Source organism: Microcaecilia unicolor, chromosome 6 (genome assembly GCF_901765095.1).
Source record: "Microcaecilia unicolor chromosome 6, aMicUni1.1, whole genome shotgun sequence".
NCBI classification, from domain to species: Eukaryota; Metazoa; Chordata; class Amphibia; order Gymnophiona; family Siphonopidae; genus Microcaecilia; species Microcaecilia unicolor.
In genome coordinates this window covers 281966128-281989696 of record NC_044036.1, presented here as the reverse complement: position 1 = coordinate 281989696, position 23569 = coordinate 281966128, and the positions used below count along the sequence as shown (strand labels likewise).

At 47.1% G+C, this 23569-nt stretch overlaps 2 protein-coding genes across 4 annotated transcripts in view; one reads left to right on the top strand and one right to left on the bottom strand.

The window, feature by feature from the left end:
• ENTR1 (endosome associated trafficking regulator 1) overlaps nt 1–10349 on the bottom strand; it is a 29849-nt gene extending 19500 nt beyond the window's left edge. For all 3 annotated transcript variants that reach the window (XM_030207633.1, XM_030207634.1, XM_030207635.1), the window contains exons 1-2: nt 10131–10349; nt 9264–9376 (exon numbers count right to left, since the gene is read on the bottom strand). In XM_030207633.1, coding sequence (XP_030063493.1) covers nt 9264–9376; nt 10131–10149 — 132 coding nt within the window. In that variant the 5' untranslated portion in view covers nt 10150–10349. The remainder of the gene's footprint in view (nt 1–9263; nt 9377–10130) is intronic.
• Nucleotides 10350–10425: 76 nt separating this feature from the next.
• The window catches only part of PMPCA (peptidase, mitochondrial processing alpha subunit), a 42766-nt gene continuing 29622 nt past the window's right edge, over nt 10426–23569 (top strand). Inside the window, exons 1-5 of the mRNA XM_030207632.1 lie at nt 10426–10531; nt 12197–12399; nt 13541–13620; nt 17142–17224; nt 23406–23500. Coding sequence (XP_030063492.1) covers nt 10482–10531; nt 12197–12399; nt 13541–13620; nt 17142–17224; nt 23406–23500 — 511 coding nt within the window. The 5' untranslated portion in view covers nt 10426–10481. The remainder of the gene's footprint in view (nt 10532–12196; nt 12400–13540; nt 13621–17141; nt 17225–23405; nt 23501–23569) is intronic.

Sequence of the window (23569 nt, the reverse complement as noted above, 5' to 3'; positions counted from 1 at the left end):
CAGTTCTTCAGAGGATAACTCCAGAAGCTGAGGGAACCATATCTGCCGTGGCCAGTATAGAATGATCAGAATCATGGTTCCTCAGTCTTGCTTGAGTTTCAACAAAGTTTTCCCCACTACAGGTATGGGAGGACCTGTCCCCCCCAATTGAGAAGGAAGGCATCTGATGCTAGTCTGTTGTGGGCCTGAAGCCTGAACAGAACTGAGGGACCTTGTGGTTGATGTGAATGACAAAGATCTACCGAGGGGGTGCTCCACACTGAGAAGATTTTGTGAGCAATGCCCATCTTGAGAGACCACTCATATGGTTGCATTATCCTGCTGAGTATGTCGGTCAGGCTGTTTTTGCCTGCCAGATAACTGGCTCGAAGGAACAAGCCACATCTGGACGGCCTCCTGACACAGAGGGCGTGATCCGGTGCCCCCCTGCTTGTTGGTATAATACACTGCAACCTCATTGTTTGACTAAATAAACACAATTTGATGAGATAGCCGATCTCTGAAAGCCTTTAGAGTGTTCCAGATTGTTCAGAGTTCCAGGAGACTAATCTGAAGATTCGTTTCCTGGGTGAACCAAACACCTTGGATGTGAAGCCCATCTACATGAGCCCCCCACCCCCCCCCCAAGGAGATATGCGTCCGTCATCAGCACATTTTGTGGCTGAGGAATTTGGAATGGAAGTCCCAGAGTCAAATTGGATTGAATGGTCCACCACTGAAGGGCGTGTACAAGATCTGGGGACACTTGGATGACATCTTCCAGGCTCCCTGTGGCTTGACACCACTAAGAAGCCAGGGTTCATTAGGCTGATCTCATGTGAAGACGTGTCATAGGTGTAATGTACACTGTGGAAGCCGAGTGGCCCAACAATCTGAACATCTGCTGAGCTGCGATCTGCTGAAAGGCTCAAAACCTGGAAGTGAGTGCGAAAAGAGTGTCCGCTCTCGTCTCTGGAAGGTAGACTCGAACTTCCTGTGTGTTGAGCAGGTATCCTATGAATTCCAATCACTGGGCAGGGTGAAGATGGGGGAGCTTAAAATGAACCCCAGTAGCTCAAGCACCCAAATAGTCCTTCGCATGGACTCTTGAGCACCATCCTCAGAGGTGCTCTTTACCAGCCAATCGTCGAGATATGGGAACACATGGACTCCCAGTCTGCGTAGCAACACTGCAATTACCGCTAGACATTTGGTGAAAACCTTAGGAGCTGATGCGAGTACAAAAGGCAACACGCGGTACTGAAAATGTGTTCCCAGCCGAAATCGAAGATACTGCCAGTGGGCTGGAAGTATCGGGATGAGAGTATATGCATCTTTTTAAGTCCAGAGAGCATAGCCAATCGTTTTCCTGAATCATTGAGAGAAGGGTGCCCTGGAAACCAACCTGAATTTCTCTCAGACTAGGAATTTGTTCAGGGTCCTTAGGTCTAGCATGGGACGCATCATCTGTTTTCTTTTGCATAAGGAAGTAACTGAAATAGAATCCCCGCCCTTCCTCCCCTGGTGGAACGGGCTCAACCGTGTGGGCCTTCAGAAGGGCTGAGAGTTTCTCTGCAAATACCTGCCTATGCTGAGACATGAATGAGTGAGCTCTTGATGGGCAATTTGGAGGATTCCGAAACCAATTGAAGGCGTATCTGAAATGGACTATTTGAAGAACCCACCGGTCGGAGATGATACGGGGCCAACTTTTTTGAAAAAATTTCATCCTCCCCTTGACCGGCAAGTCATCCGGGATGGACACTTTTATTGCAGCTATGTTCTGCTGGAGCCAGTCATAAGCTCAACCCTTGCCTTAGGCGCAATGCTGCAGACGTGAACGAGCACACTGGGGCTCAGCCTGAGCAGGCTGGTGAACCGAGGGGTTGTACCTACGCCTCTGATAGTAATAGGGACTCCTCAACTTGCCAAAGTCCTCCTAGCTGAGGAGGTAGATGCAGAAGGAGCCTGGTGGAAGAGAGAAGAGATGGTATCCATATGTTTCTTGATTTGGTCCGCGACCTCCTCAACCTTCTCTGCAAAAAGGTTATCCCCCCCCCCTCCCCTCCCCAGCATGGGGCATCCGCCAACTGCTGCTGAACAGAATGTTGAAGTCAGAAAGACACAGACATGAGAGTCTGCACAATGCTATACTCTGGGCAGAGATCCTGAATGCCATGTCAAAAGTGTCCCTGGCCAAGTATTTTCGACACGCCTTCTGCTGACTCAGCCTGTGTCACGCTGGTGAGGAAAAGTGAGCCCTTGGGCCGCTGCTGAGCAGCAGCAGCAGCAGCGGCAGGCAAATCACCCAAACAGGAGGCAAGGCAGACCACAGACAGACCGGCACAGGCTGGACTGGAACAGAAGCACTAAGCAGAAGCAGGAGAATAGTCCATGAATCAAGCAGAGTCTTACCGGCAGGCAGCAAAGCAGAAGGGAAACCAGGAACCCAACAGAGTCAATAGGCTGGCGGCAATCAGTAGTAAACCAGGAAACAAGCAGAGTCTTGGGCAGGCAGCAGACAGTAGAATAAACCAGGAAACCATCAGGGTCAAAGGCAGGCAGGCAAAGCAAGCTTTCAGGGCAGGAACCGCAACAGACCAACAAGGACAAGAACACAACTGAAGACCTCTGTTGCCAAGGCAAAGTAGAAAGTTTCCAGGTGGTTAATAAAGGCAACATACAAGGGAGTTCACCAGGTAAGGGTGCTGCTAAGTTCCAAAAATCCCAAGACAGTCTGGAAGGCTGGAAGATCCGGACCGGCCCGGCATGACTTCTGAAACATGGGAAACAGCAAACAGACAGTCCATCGCAGCCACCAGGTCTGACCACCAGATGACAAGATGAATAAGAGCATGAAACATGGGCACAATCGTGACAGCCTGCTCCATCAACTTGCTCACCGAGTTTCACAAGTAGAGGCTCATGAAGAGCTGGTAGGATTGTATTCGGGAGATGAGCATAGAGGCCTGGAACATCTTTCTACCAAAGAATCCAGGGTTCTAGCTTTTCTACCTAGGGGCGCCAAGGCACAGTCCCTGGGACTCCTGGCTCTTTTACAAGCAGATTCCACCACCATGGAATTGAGGCAACTGAGGCTTATCAAAATCAGGTGTGCTGTAGATCCGGTACATGGAATCTTCTTGGACAGTACCAGGACCAACAGAGGGGACTCCCAATTCCTAAAGAGGACTTCCTGGAGTACCTCGTGGAGAGGGACAGTCACAGCCTCCCTAGGAGGCGACGTGTAGTCTAGGGCCTTGAGCATCTTGACCCTGGGCTCGTTCTCCACTTCTAAAGAAAATGGAATGGCATCAGCCATTACCTTTACAAAAGATGAACATGAAAGGCTCTCCGAGATAGACTTTCTCCTTTCAGGTGGAGGGGGGTGTTCAGAGGATATCCCATAGGACTCATCTGAGGAGAAGTACCTGGGATCTTCCTCTGACTCTCATAAGTGCTCCTCTATCGGTGTCAGACAAAACCTCTCTATAGGAGGGTCGAGACCGAGTCTGTCTCAATGCAGAGGAACCATGTCCTCAAGACTCCAGCGAAGCTTCCTCCACTGACATCGAGGGGGTCCTAGCTTGGGTGGCAGTCGACATTGGGGCCACACTGCAGGCTGAGGGCCAGGCAAAGCCGCAATGGGAGGCAGGGTAGGTGCAAGCACCCCTGGTGACGATGAACACTGTTGCATATGGACATTAAGCAGCTCAGAAAGCAAAGACCAGATGCGCTCATTGAGGGCCGACGTTGGAAAAAGCTGGGGCTCCGGTTGGGAGACAGACTGCAGAACTGTCGGGCTCGATACTGGAGCCAGCTGGTGGCTGCTGGTAGAAGAGTGCATTGGTACCTCCTGTATGGAGGGAGAGCGGTTCTCCCAGCACCTACGCTTCTCGGATGCCAAATCTCTCGACGGACTCCCATCACCATGCATCGAGGGGGCTCGATGACGATGCTTCTTGGCCTTAGCCTGAAGTTTGTCACCTTGGTATTTATTTATTGCATTTGTATCCCACCTTATCCCTATCTATTTGCAGGCTCAAAGTGGCTTACATAGTATTATTAACATGGTTTTTCCAGTGTATCAAGTATTGTTAGTATTGTGTAGAGATTAATTAGGGAAGAAAGAGAAGGAAGGGATTTATTAGGGTATTTATAGAAGATGGGCTTTCATAACTGAATGGGTTGGTGAAGTGGATTAGTGGGGCTGTAGGTTCTCATTGTAGGCTTTGTTGAAGAAATATGTCTTCAGAGATATGCGAAAGGTAGTTTTTTCGATTGTTTTCAGTTCTGCGGGTAATGCGTTCCATAACTGTGTGCTCAAGTAAGAGAAGGTGGTGGCGTGCATCAGCTTGTATTTTAGTCCTTTACAGCTGGGGAAGTATAGGTTGAGAAATCTGCGAGATGATCTTGTGGCGTTTCTGGGAGGTAGGTCCACGAGGTTTAGCATGTAGGTTGGGGCGTCTGCATGATTTTGTGTACAATCGTGCAGATCTTGAATGCAATGCGTTCCTTAAGTGGGAGTCAGTGAAGTTTCTCTCTTAAGGGTTTTGCACTTTCATATTTACTTTTTCCATTTATGAGTCTGGCGGCCGTATTCTGGGCAGTCTGGAGTTTTTTAATAGTCTGTTCTTTGCAGTAGTCCAGATGACTTATTACCATTGACTGTGCCAAGGTACGGAAGATGTATCTCGGGAAGAAAGGTTTTACTCTTTTGAGTTTCCACATGGAGTAGAACATCTTTTTCGTAGTGTTTTTCACGTGGGCATCAAGAGTGAGGTTTCGATCAATGGTGACTCCGAGAATTTTCAAGTTTTGTGAGACAGGAAGAGAGCAGTATGGTGTGGTTATAGTGGAGAAGTTTTTTGTGTTATATTGTGAGGTAAGTACAAGACATTGTGTTTTTTCTGCATTAAGTTTTAGTTGGAATGCATCTGCCCAGGTGTGCATTATTTGGAGGCTTTGGTTGATCTCGTTGGTGATTTCATTTAGATCATGTTTGAACGGGTTGGAAATTGTGACGTCATCTGCATATATGTAAGGGTTGAGGTTTTGATTGGCTAGGAGTTTGGCTAGAGGTATCATCATTAGGTTGAATAAAGATGGTGAGAGGGGGGATCCTTGGGGTACTCCACATTCAGGTGTCCATGGGAGTGATCTGTCTGCGTTCGTTGTTACTTGGTATGATCTTGTGGTCAGGAATCCTTTGAACCATTTGAGAACTGTGCCTCCTACTCCAAAGTATTCTAGTATATGTAAAAGTATTTCATGATTAGCCATGTCAAAGGCGCTGGACATGTCGAATTGTAGGAGTATGTTATTACCAGTTGCAATTGCTTGTTTAAATGAGTTCATTGCGGACACTAGAACTGTTTCGGTGCTGTGATTTGACCGAAATCCTGACTGAGACTCGTGCAGGATTGAGTGTTTATTTAGGTATTCAGTAAGTTGTTTCATCACTATGCCTTCCATGAGTTTAGTTATAAGTGGAATAGATGCTACTGGGCAATAGTTGGTTAGGTCCATTGTGCTTTTCTTAGCATCTTTCGGTAGCGGAGTAAGTAGGATGTTTCCTTTATCAGTGGGAAAGAGCCCATTTTGGAGTCTGTAATTTATGTGGGTCGTGAGGTCTGCTTTGAATTGTTTGGGTGCAGATCTTATTAGTCTATTAGGGCAAATGTCTAGTTTGCATTGCGATTTGGCATATTTTCCGAGCCAATGTGAGATTTCGTTTGATGAAAGCGTGTCAAAGTTGGTCCATGATCGATCTGCTGGGCATTCCCCGGGTTTCGGGTCTAGACATTCAAGGATATTTGTGTAATCTGTTATGTTGGTAGGTATCATGAGTTAGAGCTTTATGATTTTTTCCTTGAAGTAATTTGCAAGATTGGTTGCTGATGGGGTATCTGTGTTGTTGGAGGTAACCGTATTAGTATTTAGGAGATTGTTTACGAGTGAGAAGAGTTTGTGTGTATCCTTGTAGTTTGGTCCTATTTTGGTTTTGTAATACATCTTTTTAGTTTGTCTCGTAGTGTATTTGTATTTTCTTTGTAGTTGTTTCCAGTCATTGAGTGTATTTTCATCTTTTTTCTTGCTCCATGCTCTTTCTAATCTTCTGACCTGTGTTTTTAGTTCTTTCAGTTCTTCGTTAAACCATGGTATTGAGTTTTTTCTATGTGAAGTTCTGGTTTGAAGTGGCGCTATATCGTCTAGTATTGTTCTGATCTGTTATCCCATTCTTGAAGAAACTGAAGTGAGTCTGTAGGTGTTGTCCATTCGTCGGTGTATAATTGTTGCCAGAATATTAGTGGGTCTATTTTGCCTCTCGTAGTGTAGGTTTGTTGTTTTTGTTGTGTCTTTTTTGTTCTCCAGCGGAGGGAAAGGTTTCCACTGTAGTGATCGGACCATGGCCTGGCTGTCCATTCTGTATCTATTAGTGTGAGATTTGGTTCTGATGAGAATTTGTGGGTGATGATATCTAGTGTATGTCCTTTGTTATGGGTGGGTTGTATGTTTGGCCAGTGGAGCTCCCATAGTTGGAGGAAGTCTTTGCATTCGCGTACATTGTTTGAGTTAGTATCTTCAAGGTGAAGGTTGATATCTCCTGCTATGAGAAGGTTCTGGGTAGAAACACAAGTATTCGCTATGAAATCCAGAAAGTGCGTTTGTGCGTCTTGCCAGTTGCCCGGGGGTCTGTAAAATAAGATTAGGTCTAAGTGATCATGTAAGTTGGAGTGGTTGATTCTGACTGAGGCTATTTCGAGTTGGGGAAGAATAGATTCTGCTGTTGTTGTGACTGTGAATTGAGATTTATAGACTATTGCTATGTCTCCTCCTCTTTTTCCTTTTCTTGTCCAGTGAGTAACTTTGTATCCTGGGGGACAGAGGTCTAAGATTATTGGATCTTTGGGATCATGGATCCAAGTTTCGCTAATAAGTAGGAAGTCAAGATGGTCAGTTGTAATCCAGTCGGTTAGTATCGTGGTTTTATTGACTGCCGATCTGGCATAGATGTATCCTATTTGTATTTGTTGGTGGTGTTCAGTTAGATTTGAGGTAGTGATCATTTTTATCAGTTGTCTGTCTTCTTGATGTATAAGTTTGTTATGTCCTTTCATTCTTTCCTGTTGATGGTGACCGTGGCTAGTGGATTTTTCATGCCAGAGTTTAATTTTTTGGATAGGTATGTTGTGTATGTGTTGTGTGGATGGTTTGAGAATTGTGGGAGTAGTGCTGCCTGGATTAGGGGTTGTGGTTGTGTAGTGGATTAGGGAGAGATAATAGCTGGTTAGGAGTTGTAGTTTGCTGGGGTTCATATCAGTTTTTTAGGTAGCGTTTAGCAAATTACAGTTCAGATGCAGTATTATGATATTTGACCGATATTTAATTTACAGTTTTAGATTCAATGTAATGTTCTGAGATGCTTAATAAGCAGTTAGAAGCCTTACAGATCTTGCTTCATTAAAGTGTTATGGAAGACCTAGCAAACATTTACAGGCATTTAAATTACTGTTTTAGATGCAATATTATGATATGAGATGCCTGCTAAGCAGTTAAAAGCATTACAGATATTGCTTCAATATGATGCTATGGACAACCTAGCAATCCTAGCGAACACTCACAATTTTAGATGCAGTGATATGATATGAGATGTCTAATAAGCAGTTAACAAGCATTACAGATTTTGCTTCGATATAGTGCTATGGAAAACCTAGCAACAGTTAAATTACAGGTGTAATGATCATTAAAAAGATTATAAATCTTGCTTCATTGTGGTGCTATGATATGTAAAGCAAGCAATTGAGACCTGGAAGCATGCTTGGAAGAACACCGTCCCTTCCAAGTGGAGTCAGTCCCACGGTTCATGTCCGGTGCCAATAGGTTTCAGAGGCTCGCACCGAAGGTCGTGTTTGTGTTCTCTCCTTCCTGTGCGTTTGGTTCTGGGAAGGCTGCTCCACAACGCCTCGAGGTGATCCGGGCTCGTCGATCTGCGCTGGGATCTTCTCGCTTTTTTTTGTTGTTGTGGATGATCCCGGGCACTCTGCACAGCAGTAGGCCACGAGACAAGTGGAAACCCACTCGATGCACCACTGCTCCCAGCGTCTGCAGGTCTAGCAACAGCCATGCTTACCGATTCTCCTGACGCCGATGTGATGATCGACGTCAATGCTGACACCTCCAACCTCAATGCTGATATTGACGCCGAGGAACCAGACTTGGCTCCAAAAGGTTTCTCACATTGAGCCTCTCTGGAAAGTTGGGTCCTTTTCGTCATACAAAGACAAAGGATGTAGTTTGCAGGGCTATAGTCGGGCCCTAAACACTGGAGACACCAAGAATGGGTGTCTGTTCCAGAGATCATCCAATTGCACCAGATACAGCGCTTGAAGCCACTGGGAACTTTAATGACATGGATGGGAAAATTTTGTTGGCTAAATTAAATGAAGTGATGATGCCTGAAAAAGGGGAGAGGCACCCCCCCAAAAATAGAGCATAAACCTGGCCAAGGCCCGAAAGTGGCCTTGAGGCATATTTTCAAAGCACTTTGGGAGGCTAAGTTCCATAGGTTTCTATGGAACTTTGGGAGGCTAAGTGCTTTGAAAATGAGCCCGCTTGTGACGACAAAAAAATAAGAAAACTTAAAATCTGGCAAAAAACCTAAGAAAATAAAGGGAAGGGAAAAGAAAATTCCATGAATGGAAGCACCACCAAAAAGGCAAAGGAAAACATGCCAAAAGGCACAAAAGAAGCTCTTGGACTGAGCAGTGTGTGGAGATGGTGAAAAAGTACATCCTCTCCTCTCAGTGGCAAAAAAGCAACTGAGGTGACCGCATTTGCACGGCGGGCAGGAAGGCACGCACACATGCGTGGTGGATCATGTCTCATGCGCCACAAAGCTCTTCTTGCACTTGTCATAATATCCAGACTGGGCAACGCAGCCTGCGTTACCCACTTTTGAGAATAAATAGGCCTGCTTGTCCTCAGAGAAAGTACAGGAAGATGCTGTACCACATTGTGGGGGAGATTTTTACAGGGCAGAGGGATGGACACTGCTATGAAAAATGGAGATTGTGGGGGTGATGTTTCCATTCCAATCTGTTTCCTCACCTAGTCCTTGGGACACTGACCAATCCAATTTCTAAAATGAGCCCCTATGTAACTGTAAGTCTGTGCACTTTGAAAATGAGCACCATAGTAACCTATGTAACTTTGTAAGTCTATGTGCTTTGAAAATTAGCACCAAAACGGTATAAATGAAAAGGTATTTTAAAAAAAACAACCTTTTGATACATCTTATTGTTTTGTTCTTCATTTTTCACTGCAGAACGATTTTTGCTTTTCACAAATTCCTTAAAAGAAAACGGATTTGTTTCATCTTCTTTTAGTGTTCCATCTGAAACGAGAAATAGGTTACCAAATAATTTCAAAACTGAGGTTGTGTGACAGGTCTGTTTGAAGTATTCATAGTTTTATCTATTTGTAAGCGGATCACTGTTTTTTTGTTTGTTTTTTAACCGCAATATAGGACATGTAAGGGAGAAGAGTGAAAGACGCTACATTGTTTTTTGTTTACCGCAATATAGGACATGTAAGGGAGAAGAGAGAAACGCTACATTGTTTTTTTTAACTGCAATATAGGACAAGTAAGGGAGATGAGAGAGAAACGCTACATAAATGACTAATAATAATCACTGAACTACCCTGGCATGCAAATGGTCATCGGTAAACTGCAGAAAAAAATACAGAAAAGGATCATTTAAAAAAAAAAAAAAAAAACCTCCACTCTAAGCTAAACACTGACCAACTGTTATCTTTTTATTTTCGTACCCTGCGCTTTCCCACTCATGGCAGGCTCAATGCGGCTTACATGGGGCAATGGAGGGTTAAGTGACTTGCCCAGAGTCACAAAGAGCTGCCTGTGCCTGAAGTAGGAATCGAACTCAGGACCAAAGTCCACCACCCTAACCATTAGGCCACTCCTCCACTAAAGGAACCGATGCACAAACAAGCCAACGTCACAGTATAGAGGTAAGGGTTTCTCCGCGAATATGTTTAGCACGTGAACCTTATTCAATCACAACATCCATAAGCTCACGGCTGGTAATAAAGCACGGAGGACGGGAGGGGGGTCGGGTTGCTTTACTCACCATTGAGTCTGACAGACATGACAGCACCGACAGCGCTTACAACACTGCCAGGAGAGACCACCCGCAGCGGCGGCTGAAAAAGAACTAATTACAGCCAGGTCCCGTTCTGCCGTTATCCCCCCAAACAACTTACACACATAACATAAAAAGGAATGGATGGATGAAAACATCACCCCGCCTTTCTAAACCCGGCGCTTCCCATATGGGCCATAACGTGAAACTGTAGTGCCAGAAGAGAAAGACGTCAGTTACCCTGGAAGCCGGAAATGCGCAAGATGGGGGAGGAGGCTAGAGTGCTCGCGTCACGCGTGCGCTGGGGGCGCTCTGGCTAGGTCAGGGAAATCATAAGGCATGATGGCGGCCTTCGTGATGGGCGTGCGAGCATGGAGCCGGTGCCGCCGGTGAGGAGAGGAAACAGTTGGCGTCGGTGTCTCGGGGTGGGGTGCGGAAGTGCGGCTTACACATGTTGGAGGGAGCTGTAAACTCCTCCTGGGAGTCCCGGCATCCTGTACAAGGATTCCCCTATTTCCGAGGCGCCGGCAGGCTAGCAATGAGTTACAGCAAGAAATAATTAAAAAATAAAATGGGAGCCACAGTTCCAAAAATAGGTCTTTCCTCCCCACTGAATTCTGCTGATCAAAGAGATAAAGTTCAGAATGCACTGGGTTGGTTGTACATTACGAAACTGGGAACCGTTGAAGGTCTGTCGGAGGAAACTGCTACCTGAGCGCTTTGTTGTCACAGGATGGGCAGTCTTCAGATGCAGCTTAGAGGGACTTCGTCTTCGTGTAAAGCCTTATTAAGATGGGTGGAGTACTTTTTTTTTTTCTCCCGTCTGTAGATCAAAGCGAAGAAGTGACCCTCTAAATGCATGATGGCTTGTTATGTACGATATTACTTCCCTAAGGGCCTGTTTTACCAAGCTGCGGTAAAAGGGTCCTTGTGGTAGTGTCAATGTGTGTGGTTTTGTGCACTGAGGATGCTTTTACTGCAGTGGGTAAAGGAAATGGCTGCCCTTACTGCCACCCATTGAGGTGGCGTTAAGGGTACCTGTGCTAACCTGGAGGTAAAACATTACAGCTAATTTCCATGAGCCCATAAATGAGCTTGAGGGTACGAAAGGCCCGGTTATCTCCACGAGCACCTCAGACTCAGTGCCTCAGCTTGTAAGGGCATCTGTCACACCAAGGTTGGCAATCCAGATTACTGGTAGTTACAACGAAATTCATATTTCTAGCCTAATTACAAGTTTACATTTTATTCCTTTGGGTTCTTCAGTATTTATCTTCAGAATATGCAGTTACCGCTAGTTATGGATGCTAGGAGTCTGATAATTGGTAGTAGTAGTAAATATTAAAAACAAGAAGCTCCTGTGTGACGAACTATTTTAAAACAAGCAAAAAAGCCCGTTTTGTGAAAAATGAAACGGGCTCTAAGAAGGCTATCATCTAAGCGATTTCTCCTCTCTCCCCTGCCCTCCCATCCAGTCCATGTCCAGTGATTCTCCTCTGCCATCCCATCCAATCCATGTCCAGCGATTCTCCTCAGCTCTCCCCTCTTTTCCCATCCATATCCAGTGACTCTCATCTAAGCGATTTCTCCTCCCTCACATCCCCACCATGCCCAGCGATTCTCCTCTGCCCTCCCCTCCTGTCCATGTACAGTGACATCCCAGCCCCCACCTGCCCCCTTTTAAGCACCCAAGGTCGAGTTAACCCCAGCCCTCACCTACCTGCCCTCACCTCCCACAACAGCATTCTTTTCCTTCCTGCCGCCCTGCCTTTAAAACTTTCATTTTACCTCAAATCGCAGCGGCAGCAGTGAAAGCAGCAGGCTCACGTCGCCTCCGTTCTTCCCTTTCCTTCATTGTATCCCGCCCTCCTATGACATCATTTCATCTTACTGCGAGGGTGGGACACAGGGAAGGCTGGAGGTGAGCTGACGTAAGCTGATTTGCATACTGTTAGGGACGCAGATGGACAAATTATTATATAGGATGGTTAAATTAATCATAAACCTAAAAGTACTCCTTTTTCTCCCTCATGTTTCAAATGCTGTCGTTTCAGATTTGGATTGGTAGGGTACAGACAGTATAGCAGCGGAAACAGTTACCCCAACATCTCCCTCTCTTCCTCCCTACCTGGTTTGCCCAAGCCTATTTTTGCCACAGTTGATGGGCAGGAAAAGTTTGAAACAAAAATAACAACACTGGAGAATGGACTACGCGTTGCATCACAAAATAAGTTTGGACAGTTTTGTACAGTAGGAAGTAAGTATAGTATATGAGAAAGCAGTTTGTGTGTACTGTTAGTATGCAAAATTCATATATTTATTTATTGCATTTGTATCCCACATTTTCCCACACGTTTGCAGGCTCAATGTGGCTTACATTGCTCCGCCAAGTTGTCACCACAACAGAATAGTATATACAATTATTCATTTTATAAAAACATTGGGAAACATAGTGTATAAAAGCATCATATATATAGATAACATTATTGGAATAACAGGTAACGCGGCAATGTATTAATGTTCAAATGATGGATCGTTATGGTATATTCTATTAAAGAGGTGAGTCTTCAAGGATTTCCGAAAGTTAAGTAGGTCGTGCATTTTTTTCATAGCAGTTGGTAGTGCATTCCATAGCTGCGTACCTATGTAGGAGAAGCTGGATGCATGTGTCAGTTTATATTTTAATCCTTTGCAGCTGGGGAAGTGGAGATTCATATCCGGACATATATGCATTATAGCTAGCTATGAAAATATACAATTTAAAAAAGAAGCAAACACTGCAGTGACTTAGGACCCTGTTTACTAAGGTGTGTGTTTTTAGCACACCTACACTTAGCGCATGCGCTAAACATGTAGGCGCCTATAGAGATATTGTAGGTACGTACATGGTTAATGCACGTTAAAAATGTTAACGTGCCTATAATGCTGCTTAGTAAACAAAGCCCTTAATGTTTTGCATAGATGAAGTGATAATAGAGAAGCAACTATCTTAGAAAGCATGGTAACTTTTTTTTTTCAAGTATATTGGCTTATTTAGTTCCCTGTTACTGGAACAAACTACCTATTGATTTGAGGAGGCAATCAAACTATAATATTTTTCAAAGATTGTTGAAAACGTTTCTGTTAAGGAAATGTTTGGCTTGATCTTTTTTTTTTTTTTTTTGTCATGCTGGATTTTATATGTATTATTCCTGGAGTTGATCTAGCTTACTCTCTTATGAGCCAAACAACTGTTACGGTAAGTGTGGGAAAGAAATGTTATGTTATATACTGCCTAATTTTAGTGGGCTTTTCTTCTTTTTAAAGAAATATACAGTTGGCCACAATGGATGATTTTTAACAACAACAGTATTTTTTTTCTCATTGTATTATGTCAGTAATCATTTGTATTCTTACAGTTCTTATTAATTCAGGCGCAAGACACGAAGCAAAATATCTTAGTGGAATTTCACACTTTTTGGAAAAACTAGCCTTTTCAGTAAGTAGCCTTTCCTTGTTGCTGCTGACAGTCGATTACTGTGATTTTCAGTGTAGCTAAATTCTCACATGGTTGAGTTAAATCTTAGTGGTACTTCCAATGGTAAGAGTAGGGAGAATATATTGTGAAGGGGAGAAATGCATGTGCAGTTATGAGCCTGCATTCTCTATATGAAAAGTTACCAGAAAGGGCTAAAAGTATTCTCAAAAATCAACAATGTTTGGTTCCCATTTGAAAATGAGTAGCCATAGAGTATGTATGCTAATAGTGCCCGCATACTGTGCGCCTGTTATTCAAATTGGCAGCATGTACATTAGAAAATGCCAAACCTATTCATAGAAACAGAGAAAAATGAAGGCAGATAAAGACCATATGGCTTATCCAGTCTGCCCATCCATGCCATCTACTCTCTCTATCACTCCCTTAGAGATCTGATGTACTTGTAACATAGTAGATGACGGCAGAAAAAGACCTGCACGGTCCATCCAGTCTGCCTAACAAGATAAACTCATATATGCTACTTTTTGTGTATACCTTACCTTGATTTGTACCTGTCCTTTTCAGGTCACAGTCCATATAAATCTGCCCAGCACTATCCCTGCCTCCCAACCACCAGCCCCGCCTCCCACCACCGGTTCTGGCACAGACCATATAAGTCTGCCCAGCACCATCCCCACCTCCCAACCACCAGTCCCGCCTCCCACCACCGGTTCTGGCACAGAACGTATAAGTCTGCCCAGCACCATCCCCGCCTCCTGCCACCGGCTCTGCCACCCAATCTCGGCTAAGCGCCTTAGGATCTATTCCTTCTGAACAGGATTCCTTTATGTTTATCCCACGAATGTTTGAATTCCGTTACCGTTTTCATTTCCACCACCTCCCGCGGGAGGGCGTTTAAGTACAAAATATCTCATTAAACCTATTCAATAATTAAGAAAACACTTTGCCCTACAAACTCTCATAATACATTAATAATTATGTTAAAACATTTTTGTCCCAAGCTTTCTTGAGATACAGTTTTTGTCTCGACACCTCCGCCAGGAAGCCTTTTCCTTGAAGAAGTATTTCCTCAGAATACATCTGTTACCTTTCACCTTCATCCTGTGCCCTCCTCATTCCAGAATGTCCTTTCACTTGAAAGAGACTTGCCTTCTACTACTACTATTTATCATTTCTATAGCGCTGCAAGGCATATGCAGCGTAGTGCATTAATGCCACGTAGGTATTTAAATGTGTCTATCATATGTCTTCTTTCTGACTGAAATGGCCCCGAGTACTTGAAGAACAGGATGACCCTCTACACACCTCCAAGGACACTAAGGTCCTCCCAAGGTGTATACCCAGTGGTGTGCGAGAGCTGGTTGTTATTTTTTCAGAATTTTGGGAGCCGGTTGTTAAAGTAGCTACTTTAACAACCGGCTCCCAAAATTTGGGCTCTGGTCCTCACCTGCAGTGTCTACGGCGTTCCCTGTGGCTTCGGGCATCATCGGCACACGCAGCGCTTGTTTCTCCTCCCCCCCCCCCCGCCCCCCCCCCCCCCAACCTCTCTTCTTTAGCTTCGTGCGGACGGAACCGGCGCTTAACACTGCTTTAAAAAAAAATTAACACGTCAGCAGGAACAGGCTGCTTCAGCCAATCCCAGGAGCCTTCCTTCAGCCCTCAGGGGCGGAACATGCTGAAGGAAGGCCCCTGGGATTGGCTGAAGCAGCCGGCGACGGGCAAGACTAGAGGTGGACCGGGGAGAGAGCCTGTTGTTAAACATTTACCAGCACACCACTGGAAAGACGTTACACGATATGATACTCTCAATCGAGCCTTCTCTGGAGTAGCCCCCACACTCTGGAATGCACTCCCTGAAAGGCTCTACTTAACACAAGACTATCTCTACTTCAGGAAGCAGGTGAAAGCTTGACTTTTCCACCAGACCTTTAATGGAAGAAGTAACTAACTTGTTAGTCTCACTCACATACACATGGAGTGACACGGGCTGCACATACTGCAACAGGACATGTTTATCCACTTCTACCCTAGCTGAGATAACATTTTATCTTCTCTCTGACTTCATATGCAACTTTCTTTAAATTAGTCACCTTATTTTCTCTTACTCTCTTATCTATATGCTCTTCCTTTGCTTATACCCTGCTCTGTCTATTAAAATGTCTATTATGTACTGTGTTGACATTTTAAGTAGTGTACTATTCCATACTTTGTATAGTTATTTGAAGACTGGTAAAACATGCCCGTTTCTTGCGGCAATGAAACGGGCGCTAGCACGGTCTCCTTACGGACCCCCCCCCCCCCCCATACTCACTCCGTTGGCGTTCATCCGCCATTGTTGCTGACCTTGCATGCCACTTTCAATCTGCTGTCATTGCTCCGCCCTCAACGTCATCACTTTTGATGCGAGGGCGGGGCCCGAACACTGTTTTCGGTGGCTTCACCACCACGAAGGCTTCGAACCGGAAGGAAGTGCCCGGAGGACCTGACAGTGACGTCAGTGTCCTCAGAACGTTGAGGGTGAGTTTTATTATATAGGATGTTTACTGCTTTAATTGTCTGTTGCTTATGTTTGGATTTATTCTTACTGTACACCGCCTTGAGTGAATCTTTCAAAAAGGTGGTAAATAAAGCCTAATAAATATTGAGATCTTTAAGTCTGTCCCTATACGCTTTATAACAAAGACCACTGACCATTTTAGTAGCCGCCCTCTGGACCAACTTCATCCTGTTTATATCTTTTTGATATAAACAGGATTGTACACAATATTTTAATGAGGTCTCACCAGAGTCTATTGAAGATTTTGATACCATCTGCAAAGAGACAACCCTTAACAGACAGCCCTTCAGCAATATCGCTTACAAAAATGTTAAAAAGAACCAGCCCAAGAACCAAACTTTGTCTGGTACCATCCCTTTTCCTCAGAGTGAGCCTCATTTACCACTCCCCGCTGTCACCTTCCATTCAATGAGTTTCTAATGCAATCAGTCACTTCAGGGCTGTACCAAGGGCACGCAGTTTATTTATTAGTCATCTGTGCAGAACTGTGTCGAAGGCTTTGTTAAAATCTAAGTACACCACATCTAGCACTCTCCCAACTCTCTGGTCACCCAAACAAATGAATCAGATTTATCTGACAAGACCTGCCTCTAGTGAAACCATGTTGCTTCAGGTCCCATAATCCATTAAACTCCAAAACCTTTACTATTCTCTGTTTTAAAAGCGTTTCCATTAATTTACTTACCACAGAAGTCAGACTTACTAGCCTCCTCTGATTCAAAGGTAAACTTTATTATTATTTGAAAACCAACATCTTGTGGAATTTGAAAGAAAAGTCTTTTCTATCCTATGCATTTGAGTTAAACACCCCAATTCAAACCCAAAGTGTATATGTGTTTTTAAAATTTGACCTTAAAACTTTAAGTGGGATTCACTGGGCATTTTTCTTTTTACACCTAAAATCATATGGCACAAATATGTTGTAGATTAAATAGTATTCTCTCTCTCCTTTTTTTTATGCTAGTCAACAGCCCAGTTTGGCAGTAAAGATGAAATTCTTCTCACATTAGAAAAACATGGTGGCATTTGTGATTGTCAGTCTTCCAGGTAACTGTTTAAATGTCTGATTTCTGGTTAGGGTAAAATGAAATATTCTTCAGCAATCACAGAACACACAAAAAGTTAGAAAGATTTAACCTCTCCAACGAACAATTCTGAGACAAGGGTGAATAAAAATACTAAACAATACATCAGTTTTTGTATACTGCAGTATGTGATTTAAACATGCTTACTAAAACATTCTAAGGAACTTAGGGCCCTGTTTACTAAACTATGTTCCCTATCATCAAGCCGATCAATCCATAGACTGGTGGGTTGTGTCCATCTACCAACAGGTGGAGATAGAGAGCAATCTTTTGCCTCCCTATATTTGGTCATGTGCTGCCGGAAATTCCCCAGTATGTTCTCTATCTCAGCAGGTGTGTGGTCACACAGCAGCAGCTCTGGCTAGGTCTCCAAGCCTAATTCTTAGGTTTTGTTGAGTACCTGGGGTTGAGGGCTCTTCGTGAGCAAGTGCAAACCTGGTGGTGCCAGGTCCCTCCTTTTCTCCCCCCTCCCGCTGGCTCCGTTAAAAAAAAAAAAAATTTTTTTAAACGTTCAAAAAGGACGTCCATTTGCAGCTTCTCACTGGAACAAGTAGTTGCTGCTCGGAGCAAGAAGCAGGTAATTTTTACCTTTTACTAGTGGGCAGGGGGTTCCCCGAACGGTCTCCACGTGGCTATGGCCTCGGATGGCAAGGGTGCGAAAAGACGCTCCCCTGAACGCGTTCGCACGTCTAGCGGGGAAGCGGGGGGCTCAAAAGTAGAGTCGCCCTTTTTGGGCGCCCTTTCGGAGCCGGGAGAGTTCACCAGTTTTTCCTCCGGTGCGGCGGCCTTTCCCGCCTTAGGCGCCCATCCCCCGCTGGCCGCCCTCCCGGTCGTGACCGGCCATGCGGCTCGGTCGGCTTCTTCTTGGGCCGCCCTCGAGATGGGGGATGTTAACAGCTTGGTCGCCCTTGAATCGGGCGACAGTAAGAAGTTGGCGAAATTAAAATGCCCTTCTTCCCGCGCGGCTCCTCGGAGTTTCGCGCCGGACGCCATTTTGGAGGAGGGTGCCTCTAGGGCCGCGGCACAGGCTGCAGAAATGCACAGACTGGGGGTTTCTCCCCTGAGTTGATTTTGCTGCTGCATCAGGCCTTTCTTATGCAGAACACTGCCCCTGCTCACCTCTCTGATCGGGGTGATGAGGCCTCTATGCTTAAGCGCCCTAGGGTGGATCTTCCACCCTCGGGGGACTCGGTCTCCTCTGATGTGGATGACGGCAGCGTGTCTGAGTTCTCCCAGAGATCCTTAGCGGAATCTATGGAGGAGACTGATCCTCGCTCGGATGGAGCGGACGACCCCTCTGCATTGCGGCTTTTTCGCTCAGAGGATTTGCCCAACCTGCTTGTGCAGGCCATGAGCATTTTGAAGATTGCCTCTCCGGAGGAAGGCTCTCTCTCAGCCTCTACTGGCTCCGCCATTATGCTGGGAACGAAGCGCCCGCCTAGAACCTTCCACTTTCATGCAGCCATGCAGAACTTAATTTCAGCGCAATGGGATGTCCCTGAGGCGAGCCTGAAAGTAGCCAGGGCTATGTCCCGTCTGTACCCCTTACCTGAGGGGGAACGGGGGAAGCCTTTGTCTGGCCCACGGTAGATTCCTTAATCACTGCCGTAACTAAGAAAACGGTGCTGCCGGTGGAAGGTGGCACTGCCCTGAAGGACGCCCAGGACAGGAGAATGGAGGCGGCCTTAAAGTCGTCCTTTGAGGCGGCCGCTCTGAGTTTGCAAGCCTCGGTTTGCGGCTCCTATGTGGCTAGGGCGTGTCTGAATGTTTTGCTACGGCGTGTCTGACTGTTTTGCAGCGGGCTTCCCCCTTGGACCCTTCCTGGAGGGCGGAATGGCCGACCCTGGAGTCGGGTTTGGCCTACTTGGCAGACTTGCTGTATGATGTTTTGAGAGCCTCGACCAAGGGTATGGCTCAGACAGTCTCTGCGCAGCGGTGGCTCTAGCTTAAGCACTGGTCTGCTGACCATGCCTCTAAATCTCGCCTAGCCAAGCTGCTTTTTAAAGGCAAGCTGCTCTTTGGGGACGAGCTGGACAAGATCGTGTCGGAGCTGGGCACGTCCAAGGGCAAGAGGTTGCCGTAGGTCAGGACTTGGGCCGGCAGTGCCCGTCCTGGTTCCTCTAAGGGCCGATTCCAGGAAGCCCGTCGGTATCGCCCAGGCAAGTCGGCCTCCTCTGCCTCCGCTTCCTTCAAACGGAACTTCTCCCCCAAGCAGCATTCCTTTCGTAGGGACCGCCGTCCAGGAGGTTTGTCCTCCGGCCCGCCCCCAGGGTCGCGTACCCAATGACGGGGACCTGGTCCATGGCCCAGTGCAGATAGGAGGAAGGTTATCCTCGTTTCTGGGCGAGTGGACCAGGGTAACTTCAGACACTTGGGTTCTGGAAGTCATCAGAGACGGTTACAAGCTAGAGTTCTGCCGACCCCTAAGAGACGGGTTTGTAAACTCTCCTTGCAAGTCCCAGGTCAAAGCAGCTGCCGTGCAGCAGACCTTGAACAACCTGATCCGCCTGGGCACGGTGGTCCCGGTACCAGTAGATCAGCTTGGCAAGGTGCGCTACTCCATTTACTTTGTGGTGCCAAAGAAAGAAGGCTCTGCTCGGCCTATTCTCGACCTCAAGGGAGTCAATCGGGCCTTGAAAGTTCGGCACTTCCGGATGGAGACCCTCCGCTCCGTAATAGCTGTGGTGAAAAAGGGAGAATTCCTGGCCTCCCTGGACATCAAGGAAGCTTACCTACATATTCCCATCTGGCCACCTCATCAGCGCTTTCTGCGCTTTGCAGTGCTGGGCCGACACTTCCAGTTCAGAGCCCTCCCGTTTGGGTTGGCTACGGCTCCGCGGACCTTCTCCAAAGTAATGGTGGTCATCGCGGCCTACCTCCGCAAGGAGGGAGTGCAAGTCCATCCCTATCTGGACGACTGGCTGATCCAAGCCCCTTCTTATGCGAAGTGCGGGAGAGCTACAGACAGGGTCATTGCTCTTCTGAGTTCCCTGGGATGGGTCATCAACTGGGAGAAAAGCCAGCTGCGCCCGACTCAGTCCCTGGAGTATCTGGGAGTTCGATTCGACACCCAAGTGGGCAGAATGTTCCTGCCGGACAACCGGAGCGTCAAGCTTCGGACCCAGGTGGACCAGTTCCTAGCCTCTACTCTTCGGACTTGGGACTATGTGCAGCTGTTGGGCTCCATGACGGCCACAATGGAGGTAGTGCCCTGGGCCAGGGCTCATATGAGACCACTACAGCACTCTCTTCTGCGGCGGTGGACTCCAGTCTCGGAGGACTACGCCATACGCCTTCCTCTGGATCCAGCGGTGCAAAAGGCGCTGAGCTGGTGGCTGAGGCCAGGCAAGCTGTCCGCAGGAATGCCTCTTACGACTCCGGAGAGGGTCGTCGTCACGACGGACGCCTGCTTGACGGGCTGGGGAGCCCACTGCCTGGGATGGACAGCGCAGGGGCTTTGGTCTCCTGCAGAGACAAAATGGTCCATCAACCTCCTGGAACTGTGAGCCATTCGGTTGGTGCTTCTAGAGTTTCTCCTGGCACTGGTGCTGAGGCCTGTATGGGTCCTGTCGGACAATGCCACGGCTGTGGCCTATGTCAATCGCCAGGGAGGTACCAGGAGTGCCCCTCTAGCCAAGGAGGCCATGAAGCTATGCCTGTGGGCGGAAGTGAATCTGGAACAACTGTTGGCGGCCCACATTGCGGGAGTCATGAATGTCAAGGCGGACTATCAGTCGCCATACCTTGGATCCCGGAGAGTGGCAACTGTCTGCTTGGGCGTTCTTGGACATCACGAGACGCTGGGGCCGGCCGAGCCTGGATCTGATGGCGTCCTCGGCCAAGTGCCACGTTTTTTCAGCAGAGGACGGGACCCTCGATCTCTGGGAGTCGATGCACTTCTCCAGCAGTGGCCGGCACAGGAGCTTCTCTACGTTTTCCCGCCCTGGCCCATGTTGGGCAGGGTGCTAGGCCGGGTGGCAAAGCATCCGGGCCGGGTGATCCTGGTGGGTCCGAATTGGCCCAGACGTCCCTGGTATGCGGACTTAGTCAGACTCTCGGTGGGCAGCCCTCTGCGGCTGCCAGCGGAGCGGGGCCTCTTACATCAGGGTCCCGTGGTGATGGAGGATCCCTCCCCCTTTGGTCTTATGGCCTGGCTTTTGAGCGGAAGCGGCTGAGGAAGAAGGGCTTCTCAGACAAGGTCATTGCCACTATGCTGAGAGCGAGGAAGCGCTCTACTTCTACCACCCACGCCAGGGTTTGGCGTACCTTTGTGTCGTGGTGCGAGGCAGGCTCTGTATCGTTCTTCACGGCTCCAATTTCTTCAGTGTTGGCGTTCCTGCAAGAGGGGCTGGAGAAAGGCCTGTCGCTCAGTTCACTGAAAGTCCAGGTGGCGGCTCTAGCTTGCTTCAGGAATCGCCTGAAGGGGGCTTCCCTGGCTTCACAGCCAGATGTGGTACGCTTTCTCAAAGGAGTTAATCACCTGCGCCCCCCCTCTGCACTCGATAGTGCCTACGTGGAATCTCAATCTGGTACTACGGACCTTGCAGAAGCCACACTTCGAGCCCTTGCCAAGGGCATCGCTGAAGGACCTGACGCTGACAGCGGTCTTCCTGGTGGCTATCACATCAGCCAGAAGAGTTTCCGAGCTCCAGGCTCTCTCGTGTAGAGAGCCGTTCCTGCGATTCACTGAGGCAGGAGTATCGATTCGCCCAGTGCCCTCCTTCCTGCCTAAGATTGTTTCTCGATTCCATGTGAATCAGCAGCTTTACCTACGCTCCTTTTGTAGGGAGGATTACCCAGAGGAGTACCCTGCGCTCAAATACCTGGATGTTAGACGGGTCATCATCAGATACTTGGAAGCAACCAATGATTTCCGGAAGTCGGATCAGCTGTTCGTGCTGTTCGCAGGCCCTCGTAAGGGTCTGCAGGCATCTAAGCCTACAGTGGCACGTTGGGTCAAGGAGACGATCACGGCAGCTTATGTGGCGGCAGGGAAGATTCCGCCTATTCAGCTGAAGGCACACTCTACTAGAGCACAGGCAGCCTCGATGACGGAGTCCAGATCTGTCTCCTTGGAAGAGATTTGCAGAGCGGCTACTTGGTCGTCGGCTCATACCTTCTCACGACATTACCGCTTGGATGTGGCTGCTCGGGCCGAGGCCCAGTTTGGGGCTTTGCTTCGGTACATTCCACCAGTCTATGGATTGATCGGCTTGATGATAGGGAAGGTAAAATTATGTATCATACCTGATAATTTTCTTTCCCTTAATCATAGCCGATCAATCCATAGCCCCTCCCAGATATCTGTATTGTTTGTGTTCTGGTTATATTTCAGGGTCAAGTTCAGTCTTCATTTCCTGTTCACGAGGACTTCGTGTTCAAGTTCTTCCAATTGAAGTCTCTTCGAGTTGAGACGATTTTGTGTTACAGTGAGCTGCTGCTTCCTCTCCCCCCGTTTCGGCGGTGGCTGGATTAATAACTAAATTATGCCGGCGCTCCCTCCCGCTTCGTGCGGCTGTAGGGTAGCTTTATATCCCTCCCGCTTCGGCGGTGTTAGGGTAAGTCAGCTCCTCCCGCGGTTGCGGTAGCAGGATAAGCCAGTTCCCCCCGTGTCGGCAGTTGTGGTTTCCCGCCCACTGCCCCGGCGGTGGTGCGCTGGAATATTTCCCCTCCCCCGCTTTGGCGGTGGTGAGCTGGGCAGAGTGTCCCTTTGTGGGTGTAATTCTCTAAGTGCTGAGTCCTGCGGATGGAGCTTTGATATCGACATACTGGGGAATTTCCGGCAGCACATGACCACATATAGGGAGGCAAAAGATTGCTCTCTATCTCCACCTGCTGGTAGATGGACACAACCCACCAGTCTATGGATTGATCGGCTATGATTAAGGGAAAGAAAATTATCAGGTATGATACATAATTTTACCTTATGTTTTTAATGCACGTTAACCACGTACGTGCCTACAATATCCCTATAGGCGCCTACATGGTTAGCGCGCACGTGCGAAGTGTAGGCGTGCTAAAAACCTAACGCACCTTAGTAAACAGGGCTCTTAGTGTGTTGCTAATGTTTATTACAAGCATGCTTATGATTACCTTTATTCCTTTTAAACTCAAGTTTAAAAGAATCTCTACCTGTGTTGCAGAGATACAACAATGTATGCTGTATCTGCCAATGCTAAAGGATTAGACACTGTTGTCAGTTTACTGGCAGAAGTTGTTCTTCATCCAAGGCTATCAGGTAACATTTTTCAGTGCTTTTGCTGCTTTTTAATTTTGTCACATAGATACAAAGACAATGAAAGGGATT